Source organism: Mchenga conophoros, linkage group LG8, assembly GCF_057382185.1.
Source record: "Mchenga conophoros isolate Kocher_MC1m ecotype Shallow Benthic linkage group LG8, M_conophoros_male_GT1.1, whole genome shotgun sequence".
In the NCBI taxonomy this organism is placed as follows: Eukaryota; Metazoa; Chordata; class Actinopteri; order Cichliformes; family Cichlidae; genus Mchenga; species Mchenga conophoros.
Window position 1 is genome coordinate 10,041,653 of NC_140533.1, and position 12,323 is coordinate 10,053,975.

General features: G+C 39.3%; 1 protein-coding gene across 1 annotated transcript in view; it reads right to left on the minus strand.

The window, feature by feature from the left end:
* shisa9a (shisa family member 9a) overlaps positions 1-12,323 on the minus strand; it is a 62,451-nt gene that overhangs the window by 9,230 nt on the left and 40,898 nt on the right. Inside the window, exon 3 of the mRNA XM_085283945.1 lies at positions 8,226-8,411. Within this exon, the coding sequence (XP_085140071.1) occupies positions 8,226-8,411 (186 nt within the window). The remainder of the gene's footprint in view (positions 1-8,225; positions 8,412-12,323) is intronic.

Genomic DNA, 12,323 nt, shown 5'->3' on the forward strand with positions numbered 1-12,323 from the left:
AACAGTAAAGTTGACAGAGTGTTTTCCAAATTCAGGCAAATCATCATCACAGTGCAGTCAGAGAGGTGCAGTTCTCCTGGCAACCAATCGGTTTGCCAGACGCAGAAGTATTATTTCTCCCTCCAGAGAACATGTCTTCTATAATTTGTATAGAAGAATTGTTGAATTGTTTGTCAAAAGTATGAACAAAAAGTCAACCAAAACATAGAATGTGTCTGTTTCCTGACTTACAGACTCCTCTATCTGTTGCATCTTCTATATCTGTGTGTGTGTATCCGTGTGTGTTTCTTCAGCCTTGGAGCAGTCAGCGTTAATGGCTCACATTTATTCCTCTCTCTGTCAGTCAGTGTCACCAAGCTACAGTCTCTCTTATCACTGCGAAATGTGACCCTTTTTTTTTGTCAGATTCACTTTCACAGTTGAGTCATTACTCTTCAGTCCCTTGTTGCCGCTACGTCCTTGAAGATAAAGTTAACACACTCAGTGAGTTTGCTTTACCGCTGTAACTATAAATCTAGTTTATCGCTGTGCAAACGCTGAAGAGAAATAACTAACGCGGGCCTGCGAGCGGATAGCAAGCGCAGGCGTGGGGGTTTGTAGGTAAGGGTGGGAGTGGTGGGAGACCACAGCCTCACTAGCTGAGTCGCTGTGAGACTGCCGCTGGGGATCAAACTTGCTCAGGCGACAGGTGAATCAATCCGGCAGTAGTCAGCTCGATGGTACATGCATCCAGCCGTGTACGTGAGTGGAAACGGAAAAATGCCACTGCTACGCAGCGTGGGCTCAGCATGCCTCTGCATGAGAAAAGCAGTGTCCTGCAGAGACTCGCACACATTATACATCAGGGGGAAAAACCGAGAACTGCTTCGTGAAGTCCCACAGTGCCAGCAACATAAAAACCTTATTAGGTTTAGACCAGTATATCAATCTGCTTTTTGTTAGGCAATTAGGTCGTCTACTGCCAATTTACTGGGGGGATTATTAGTTCTTGAAGTCTCTAAAACGTTTTCAAATTTCCAATGGTTTACCCAAATTTGAAGACCTTTTTTTAGTATTCACTATAAGTGGGTGGATCCTGCTGTCACAGTGCTGCCATCCTAAACAAAAAACATCCATTAGTCTGGGTTTAAATGGAGTTTTCTGTCTGTGAGGTTTATTTTTTTCCCACTCCAGAAACTCTTTGTAACTGTGCAATGGTGTTAGACTGCTTTCTCCTTCAAAATAACACCGTGTTCCATGCATCACTGAGACGCAATCAACACCTGTGCTTTCTATTAGCTACTATCTCTGCCGCGGAAAAACAGTACTATCTCCCAAAGTGACTAAGGGTTGGTAATTGTAGTGCATGACTAAAGCTGGCGATGCAAATTACGTGTGCCTCATTATAAAATCCGAGAGATTATGGAATCTGAAATACCTCAGCAGCTAATGGATGGATTTCAATCAAATTTTGATCATGATTTATTCATGGTATCCAAAAGAAGCCAAATGACTTTTTCCTATATCTTGAGTACTCGAGTAAGACTGAATATCTACTGTGGTCATTTCATTTGTTATATGAAAACATAATTGTATGATTATTATTAGGTTCTTATTAAATGTATTCTACATCACAGTATATTAAAGCCGGCATCTTAGCATATAACTGGCACTTGCAACATGGATGTGTCTCAAGTGTCCTCATTAAAATGAATGTGCATGTGGAGTGCGGCTGCAACAATCAGCTAAAAAAATACAAGAAAAAACAAAGGAGGGTATAATCTGCTTCAAAATCAGCGCTTAACGTAGCTGCGCGTTTGCATGGACAAAAAGGCAAAAGAAAGAAAGACACACAAGACAAATAACTAAATGTTAATGCTTTTAGATGTTCTGTTGATTTCTGTCCACTTATGTGCAAGTCTAAAAAAAATGATAATAATAAAACAAGCCCTAATTACCTAGGATTTACTGTGCTTACTGCATTTGGAAAATTGACTTATTAGCCAGCATGTAAGAACAAGAGAATCTTCTTGGATGTAGGACAGTCATTAACTACAGCAGAGCATTTGTACAATAGAAGTGGGCCATAATTGGTCATTTGTACTCAGGCTGAGTTGCAGGCCTGCATCCAGGGATCGTTCTTGGTTGCTTTTTGCCTTGTTTGCTGTTAGAACTCAATAAAGTGACCTTATAGAGATGCACAGAGGGACAGTGGAGATGGCTATTGATTGACAGGTGAGGGCCTTCTCAACTGGATCATCGGCCATTAAAATGGCAGAAGCAATTAAAGAACAAGAGGAAAGGCTGTTATGGGGGATGCTGGGAAAGTAGTGCTTAAGACCTAGTTCCATTTCCAGTTAGTGAGCACACCAGAACATGTATCAGAGGAGAATTATTTTGCTATTCAGATTTCTTTTGCTGACATTTATTTCCGATCTCTAGCTTGGATGCAACTACTAGTTTGTGGACCACTCACCATCTTGGTGTTTGAAGGGGTCAGATTTAGATTAGATTGATTAACCTCCGTGTATTTTAATATCAAGGTTATGCTGACTGATTTACTTTTAGGGCCAGCTGTGTGTCCACTTTAGCAAAAACAGTGTTTGTCATTTCTGCCGTTTTGTGTTTCAGCCTTCGAGATTGCCACTTGCACATTTTCTTTTTGTCTCTGTTATTCTCCCTCACATGCATTTTTCATAGCTTGTGTGTCAATTTCCCATCACTGAACTCAAGGTAATGGCATTTTGCCTCCTGGAATCCTGGGTGCCTGTGTGTACAGGTTTCCAATCATTTCATAGGTGAATCTTTGAATACCACTTGGAAAATGGAAAACTGTCAGTCAACCATGAGCCTGAAGGGAAGAGACCTCCGTTCAATTATAGAAATGGAATCAAATATGAGCCCCTGTAAAGGAGGATCAAGATTAACAGCCCAATGGTTCTTTAAGGAGCGATATGGAGCTTGATGAATTGAGGGTGGGGTGGAGTCAGGGTGAAGAAGAGATAATGGGAAAGAAAGACAAAAGAAGCAAAAAGCAAAGATGAGATAAAAATGCAGAGGGCAGGAGATGGCTGATAAAGGGACTGATATAAAGAAGAAAACGGAGTTCATGGGAAAATGGGAGCGGTGGGAGGGACGAGTACGACGGCTACAGAGGAGGGTGTGAGTGAAGAAAAGTAAAAAGAGGCTTGTAAAAACCCAAATAAAATAAAAGTGCTTATTGTTAATGAACCTCATGAGTAGTTTTGTACATTTTATCACATTAACTTAAATGATGAAACTTTATGTTACCTCCAGACAATTTGAGAGCCATGCTGCACAGCTTTTCATATTGATTTTATGGCCCACAGGCTGTCACTGCTTTCAGACCGTGTCAGTACATTAAAAAAGTCAACTTGCTGAGAGTTAATACTTCCTTAGAAAAACAATTCACCATAGAGATCATAAAATCAATGAAGTTATAGTTGGAAACCTAAACAGGAAAAGTGTGAAGTTTTCTTGTACATGCCAACAATAAAAAAGGATTACATACCCCAACTTTCAAATCAAAAAAAGTTACAGTATAGTAAAGCAGTGTATCATCTCTCAATCACAGGAAAACAACTGCTTCTGTTCCAAGAAAAAAAGAAAAAAAATCATCCCCAACTGCTGGCGGATGTCATTACGACTAACTGTGGGCAGAGTTATTTCCTTTGGCTGAACAGAGCTGGCTGGAAGTTTTGTAAAGCGTGCCAGTGTGTGCTGGTTGGCCAGTCTTGTTTATTAGTGCTGGAGTCGTATTAGCCTTTGGGTGATGACATTTCATTTTGCAAAGCTAATTCTTAAGCTGTCAAATCCAAAATGCACCCAGATCCGTGCTTTCATTAAAGATAAAAAGCCAGAGAATCCTGCTGAGTTCTGCATTGTGTTTCTTATAAAACACCGCGTAACTGCCTCCTATCTTCTACAACAAGTTTGACACTGAACGCTGATGTTTGTGTCAACCTTTTCTGTTTGTAGTTAAAGTTCTCTGCCGTGATATACTGGAATGGGATATAGTGAATGGGCTAATGTGGACTGGTTCTTATATAATGCATACAACATTCACACAAATTCATGCAGTGGTTTCTGTCTAGCATTCACATCCCAACTTGGGGTTCAGTATTTTGCGCAAGTATACTTCACCATGCGGACTGGAGCAGATTGAAGCACCGGTCTTCCGATTAGTGGACGACCTGCTCTACCTCCTCAACTACAGCCACCCATCTCCACCCTGGACAGGTTTCCAAGTCCTTAATAGGACTAAAAAGGCAACCATTCATGGTCATAGTCACCCCGCACTCAGTTCAGAGTAACCAGTCAACCTAATATGTATGTCTTTGGAATTTGGAAGGAAGCATGAGGATTTGGACCCCTGCACAAATAGGGTAAACATGCAACTTCCACACAGAAAACCTGGCTGATGAGAGGTTTAAACCCAGAACCTTTACTGAACATGTAGCACATATAGTTTTAATACTTTTTAAAAAAGACTTTTAAAAAACGTCATCAGGACCTTTCAGTTTGTAAAATGATTTATTTATTAATTTTGACATCTGTAATAGTTTATATGTGACAAGATTTCTGTGTTACCACAAAAAGCTGCAGAAGACAGGAATATTAAGACACTCCGGCCGAAACGAGCAGGAATAACAACAAGTATCGCATTGATTACATCAGGAACAGCATGAATATGGGGGCTAGGATGAAGGTGGGTTACAAAGCAGCTTGCAGATGTGAAATGGCTGTAGATTTGTAGTTACAGCGGCAAAGCGGCAGAGGATAGACAAAGTAACTTATATTGTGTATCCTCTGTTTAATTCAATTCAGTTTTATTTATATTTTGGCGTTATTTATTTTTAATGTCAAATCAAAACAGCAGTTGCCTGAAGGTGCTTTATATTTTAAGGTAGAGACCATGCAAGACCTTTATTAGATTTGCCAACTGGATGTGTATTAAATGAATCATAAATTGATTTGGACTTGCAATAGATTCATAAAATGCTACATTTTTGTAGAAACTCCCCCCATCAGAACCACTTTTGTCTACCAGTTCTGGCAGCTGGGGATTAAACGGGCAAGGCCTCTGCCCCTGATCGATGCCTGATCCACATAGTACTAGACCTCTATAGCCCACCCTGCGGCTAGTGGGGATAGAACTGGGCAGATCCATATGACTCATTTAAGGTGAGCCCAGCACTATAGCGCCATGGACTAATGGCCCCTTTTAAAAAGTAAGCATATATGCTGCACTGACAGCTAGGGTTCGCAAATGGACCACAATTTGTGCACCTGCTCTTGGGCTTTACATATACTATATGCGCTGGTTGAACGTGGTGAGGCTATATTGGTCACACGGTAAATGACTACAGCGAAAGCTTGCTTTGTTCAGCAAACCATTCTTGCACAGTTGGAAACAATGGGTATCAAAGCACAGTGACACCAACAGACACTTGCTATCAGCTCAAAGCAGTCTGGCCTTTCTCCTCTGACTTCTAGCATCAACAAGCCCAGAGAACTGCTGCTCACTGGATATTTTCTCTTTTGCAGACCATTCCCTAAAGATTCAAGTAGATCAGCAGGCTCTGAACGAGTCAGACCAGCCTCTCTGGTAGGAATAATTCTTAATGGAGAAAACAAAATAAAATTTACTATTCACAATACAAATGCTTGGGTATTGGTCATCTCTTAATGTTGGACTTACAGGATATAGATGCAGGCTGAATGTCTTTAGGCCGCTTTTTTTTTTTTTACATTTATTTTTAACATTCCCAAGGAAACAGTTTTAAAACCAGTTTTTTTAGTTTGTATTCTTATAGCATAAATTTCCATAACACTGCTAGAATTCTCTTGTACCTGCCTCATCTGTTTTCCCAACAGATAGAGATTTCGTTCATTTCCCACAATGCCGCGCACAATCCCCAGAGCATGTGTTGCATCCATCTGTTGGGTTTGTGTGCAGTAAGACGAAGGAAAAAACTTTTTGAGAAACAGTGGGTTTGTATGCTGCACTCAAACTGCAGCACAGTTTGCGGTTGCAGTGCACGGATGTGTTCAGGGGAAATTGGCTTGTCTGATGAATTTTTATTCCTCGTTGAATATTGGCACGAAATTTTGAGTTAAGAAAGAATGGTTGGATTCTCGCAGACTGACACCAAGATGTTTTCTGCTGGCGTTTTAGATAACTGAACAATTTCCTGCAATCAAACACAACTGTGGCTGTGCTGAAAATATCTAGGCATTCTCTGATGTCTATATTCGGCCACTTCTCTGGGAATTATAAAAATAGACCATCAAACAATAAAGTTGCCAAGTTCAGGACTCAGGCATGACAGCATTAACCACTATTTTCACTCCTGTGCTTTTATTGGTGTAATCCTTTAAGCTTAAAAATGATGCGTTCATTTACCGCTTGGTATTCATTGCTCATTTAAGTCTTTCTCTGTTGTCAATTTCGCTGGCAGTTACATATACTGCTACCATAATAATGACACGTCTTCTTCTTGCTTCAGGGGCACAAAGTATTACTCAGCACAAACAAGCAGGATAATCTATTACTGTAACATGTCTGGAGATGAGTCAGGGCCACAGTAGTGTAGGGAATACCACTGACAATACAGGATGCATTTGTCATCACAATCAGTTTTACTTTGTGCTGCTGGACATGCTGGACAGATAGGCTTTTCAAAAAAAAGAACAAAACACGATCTATCCGGTCATTTTTCAAATAAAAGGGAGCGAATGCAGACAAATAGCATCCCGTAGCTGTTTACACAGACATCTAGATGCATTTGTAGATTGTATCTGTCGTGAGTGGGCTGAATTCTGAATCTAGTGAAGGCAGAGTACCTGTCTAGCATAAACAAGCTGACAAACGCTCGCTGGAAGCACTTGCGTGTCGGCCTCGAATGAATTCAGATTATGAAATAGCAATGTGACTGCCAAAGAACGTATGGTGATGAGGCAACTTTAGATCAGCTGCTACAGCCGCTGACTCACTGGATTTGGTTGCATGCGTGAAAGTGTATCCACTGTCATTTAAAATATAAAATGCTGATATTAAACACGGCCAGCATCAGGAGAAGGTCATCTTAAAGTGAGGGGGAGGGAAACTGATTTTAGACAATGGGGAGGCTGCCCGAAGCCCTCTAAAAGGTAAATAAGGATTATTTTGAACTGGGAACTTAAACTGTGAGGATGTTCCCATCTTGTAGAGTCCAACAAGGAACACGTGGAATAGAAGATGACTATATTTATTCCCCTTTAAGTTCTAAACTTTTGCAGAGCCTATGACATTACTGTACCTGTGTGAGTGGCTCACATCATTGGTGGTGTTGTGCTAAACATGGATTTTTTTGCACAACACCACTAAGGATGTGAGCCACTGTTTTTATGTGATATTTTTGTATAATACGTTTGCTTAAACTGGTAAATCTATAGGCTACATTTCCTCTTGTCCATTGTAATAGCTTTGGAATTCTAAATCCAGGAATTTGCTGAGATTTTTCAGTCCCTACATTGATGCTATGATTATTATTCCTTATACTAAGGTGCCGATTGTTATTCTGTCACTGATAAATTCAAAAACAGTGGCGAAAAAGTTGCTGGATATGCACAGAAGGCATTAACAACACTGAACAGATCAGTCACAGTAGTTGCGGACTGACCTGAAGTGTAGTTACATTTCTAGGGAGGTGCACGGCATACGATTTCAAAAGAAATTTGAGGTTGCGGCGTAGCTATGGTGTAAATTTCCCATTAAATAAATCCCCAGTAAGCAGGAGAAAAATATTTATGTATAAGCCGTTTATGTCTTACACCACATCCAGGTTAGCGATGCAGTGAAAAAACCACTGTCAATTATGTGTGCAGTGTGCTTGCTGTTGTTTAGAGCCTTCCCAGAGTAAAAAAACCACCTGGTGCTATTTGAGTTTGTGTTTCAGGGGCTCAAAAAGCATTCAGTAAACTATACTACAAAAAAAGTCACTTATAGGAGCCTAGGTTTTCTTTTTTCTTGAAATTCACTGCCAACTTGGGATGAATCACGATGACTCCACTAACAAGGCAGGCCCAGCCTTAGGTTTCACTGCTAATCTACACACTGCTATAGTCGTAAGAGTTACCAACAGAACAACATCAGGCTTACTGCCTACCACAAACTGTAAAAATATTCACCTTCATCTAAACTCCCCTCCACTAAAAAAAAAAGAAACTTGGCAGTCACTCACCTACAGCCTTCAGAGAGGCGTACTTGTTGAGATCCTTGTTCTGCTGTTGCTGCTGCTGCTGTTGGTGGAGCTGTTGCTGTTGCTGGTGCTGTTCATAGACGTGAGACAGCTGGCCGAGGGCAGGGTAAGGGTGCTGCTGGCCCATGTTTGAAGCTGGTCCCACGTTGTTGTTAATCTGGCCACCCTCTGTGAACAGGGACATGAGACAGCGCAAGGTTACAATAACATTTAAAGCTCCAGTCCAGCACCAGAGGAGCCCTCGCTGGTCAAATGATTGGTGAAACTCTCATTCACATTTTCCAGAATCTACTTACATAACCTAATTTCTTTTTTTAAATTATTATTTTTTAATACATGATTTCTTGGCTGAGATATTTTGTGCCTTGCTCTCAACTAATATACACTCATTTCTATCTTTTGGGATTTTACCAGTAGATTTCCATGACACGCTCTTACATTTATGTCACCATTACAACTGAAATATTCCTCCTGGAATAAAAAATGTCTTTATTAGTCCAGAGATTTTCTTTGCACATCTGATGAATTAGTCTAAATCTGCCAGTTGGACTGTGCTACTTCTCTCAGAGGTCCTTTATGTAGCCTCACTCATCATGATTCAGAACTGTCTGTCTCAGAACTGCTTTAATGTTCTTAAACACCCTTGTTCAATGTCTTGAACAAGGGTGTCAAATATGAGGCTCGGGGCCCAGAATGGGCCCAGCACAGGTTCAAGTCTGGCCCCCTGGAGAGATTTGGAAAATGTGAATGAGGGTCTAAGTTTGGGCTTTAAAATGCATTTTAATACATTTCGCAGCTTTGCCTGATAAAGACCTCCCCCATCGCCATTCATGCTAGCTCAAAGAAGTCTGCAATAGATAAACAATGGATGACAGAAAAGTTGCTGTTTTTCCCTATCTGCTACATAAATGTCTCCTTTTTACAACGGGTCCACAAGATTAAAAAGGAACAAAAAAAAGGAGAGTGTTTGTGAATTTATCAAAATGTTCTGTTTTATAACAACAAGACAGTCTGGCCAATGAGCTACCAGAACTTTCTCTGTAAGTTTACACATATATTTCTTACAGCTTAAGCCCAAAAAGTTGTGAAGTCACATTTCTTTCATTTACTACAGCACCATTTCCTGATTTTGACTATAGGCAAGGCAAGGCAAGGCAAGGCAAGTTTATTTGTATAGCACAATTCAACAACAAGGTGATTCAAAGTGCTTTACAGAGACATTAGAAACAAGAACAAATAAAAAGCATGATTTAAAATTGATTAAAACAAGCAAATAAACTAACTAACTAACAAACAAACAAACAAACAAACAAACAAACAAACAAACAAACAAACAAACAAACAAAACAGTATATAAAATCAAAACAGATAAAATCAGAACAGTAGATAAAATCAGTAGTTAAATGTAAGTTTTGAAATTTAAGCTTAAAGTGTGGATTTGGTGCTTTATTCAAATGCAGCTGAGAACAGGTGAGTCTTCAACCTGGATTTAAATAAACTGAGTGTTTCAGCTGATCTGAGGCTTTCTGGGAGTTTGTTCCAGATATAAGGAGCATAAAAGCTGAATGCAGCTTCTCCGTGTCTGGTTCTGACTCTGGGAACTGATAAAAGACCGGATCCAGATGACCTGAGGGATCTGGATGGTTCATACTGGGTCAGGAGGTCATTGATGTATTTTGGTCCTAAACCATTCAGAGCTTTATAGGCCAGCATCAGAACTTTAAAGTCTATCCTCTGACGGACAGGCAGCCAGTGTAAGGACCTCAGAGCTGGACTGATGTGGTCCACTTTTTTGGTCTTAGTGAGGACTCGAGCAGCAGAGTTCTGAATGAGCTGTAGTTGTCTGACTGATTTTTTAGGTAGACCTGTAAAGATGCTGTTACAGTAATCAAGCCTACTAAAGATGAATGCATGGACTAGTTTTTCCAGGTCCTGTTGAGACATCAGATCTTTTATCCTTGATATATTCTTGAGGTGATAGTAAGCTGACTTTGTTATTGTCTTAATGTGTTTTTCTAAGTTTAGGTCTGCATCCATCACTACACCCAAATTTCTCGCCTGGTTTGTGGTTTTTAGATGTATAGATTGAAGTTCTCTGGTGACCTGTAATCGTTTTTCTTTGGCGCCAAAGACTATTAGGCTTGAAAGACTGTTGGACTATAGGATTGAAAGTTTTTCAGTGAGTGCAAAGTTACTTAAAGGAAATATATCAAGCATTTATTGGTACCTTTAGACTTTTTTTTATCATAAAAAGAGCTTTTTCTGTTTTCATATCATTTGACTGTATTTCAAATGCCAACCCTCCAGAATCATTTGATCACATGTACTCCAGCATATTCTCTAAATCAGCAGAGATTTACCAACTGGTGCTCACCAGGTGGTTGCTAACCAGTCTCTACACCTTCGTGACTGCAGCCTGAGTCACATCAATAACACATTCTTTTCTTTTTAGATTTCTGAGTGATTTTATTACATGTAAATGAGCTGAAATCACAGCACAACTGTTGTCCTTCGAAAGCAACAGGCATCAGTTCTAATGGGATGCTTTTGCAGCCAACAGAACAGCATTTTTTGTTCTTTGTTTATAACACAGACATTTTAGAGTTATAGTTAGCAGAAGTGGGTCTAGCTAAGGAATATCGACTGTGGAGCCGCATCTGGATTTGCTCAGTGTTAGTTAGAGTGTGCTAAACTAAGCATTAGGCGGGTTTTATATCAGTTTGCTAGACTGCGTCATAGATGGACTGGACAAGTGACAAACTTTGACATGGGGCTATTAGACTCAGCTCACTTTGCTATTTCATTACGAAAGAAAACAAAGGAAAACAAAGGTGGGCAGATTAATGCTACCATGTTTATAGTGGTAAACATGGTAGCAAACTTGGAAAACCCTTTAAAACTACATAATGAACCCACAGTAAGTGCATAGTATATTTGTTCTTCTCAAGTTTTAAGTGAGCCTCATGAGCTAATCATGACCTACTTTACTTCCTAAGAGACATATTTTATATAAAGGCCAGACGACATCCCAAGGTCTGACATGCACATGCTCCAAAATCAGTGCCCTCCTCAGTCAAGCTAGTACAATTATTACCAGAATATTTAACATGGGCACGGCTGTTCCTATTTTCAATACAAAATTAATTAGACTTAATTTTACTTATAGTTATCAAATCACTTCAGTTGTATCCAGCTGAGGTAGCTCAGTCACTTTTATGGACCAGCCTGGACCCCTGGGGCCCGTCCATAATGCAGAGGGTGAATACAGATAAGTAATGGAAGAAAAAAAACAAAATTTCCTAAAACATGGGAAGAAACTTTTGAAGTACAATAAGAGGATTTCAAAGAGGTTCATGAAAGAACAAATTCTCAGTTAGAGTCAGTTTAAAAAACAAATATAAAGAGATTATTTTAACAAATACAGGGATTAAGAGGAGTGTTAATCACACGGTTTATAGCTTGATGTAAAAATGTAGTTTTGTTGTTTTGGTTTATTTTTTTTTTTTTTTTGTGTGTGTATTATATGTGTGTCTATAGTTATACATGTATATTATCTGATTGTATATCAACGAACATTGATTGTAAATTACTGAATAGTCTTAAGGGGCATAGAATCAAATAAGCAAACTTCATCCTACTCTTTTCCAGCATGTAAACTGTGTTGAATACAGAGAAAGTCATTGTATGTCGATGTTTTTAAGGCTTTTTTATGTTTAGTCATTCGCTCAATTGCATATTATTATTTTAAGTGTTTCAAATTTCAACCATTTATCCATTATTTTCAGCCAACTACATATCCCTTATATTTAGTCGGCCAAATTAAACATTTATCCATTACCTTTAATTAGCTTCAATTTAACAATTTGTCTGGTTACTTTCAGTTAAGTATGACTCACTAATCTCTTCATAAATCCTGGGGCAACTTTTAGCACTTCATCTCACTATTGCTATATTGCACAGAAGCATGTGACTGCATTTCCCTTATTTATTTATTTATTGCTTAATGCTTATGGTGTAGGAAGTAGCAGATGTCTTATATTAATTACAGTATTGCAGAATTGGCTAACTGTAATGTCTTCC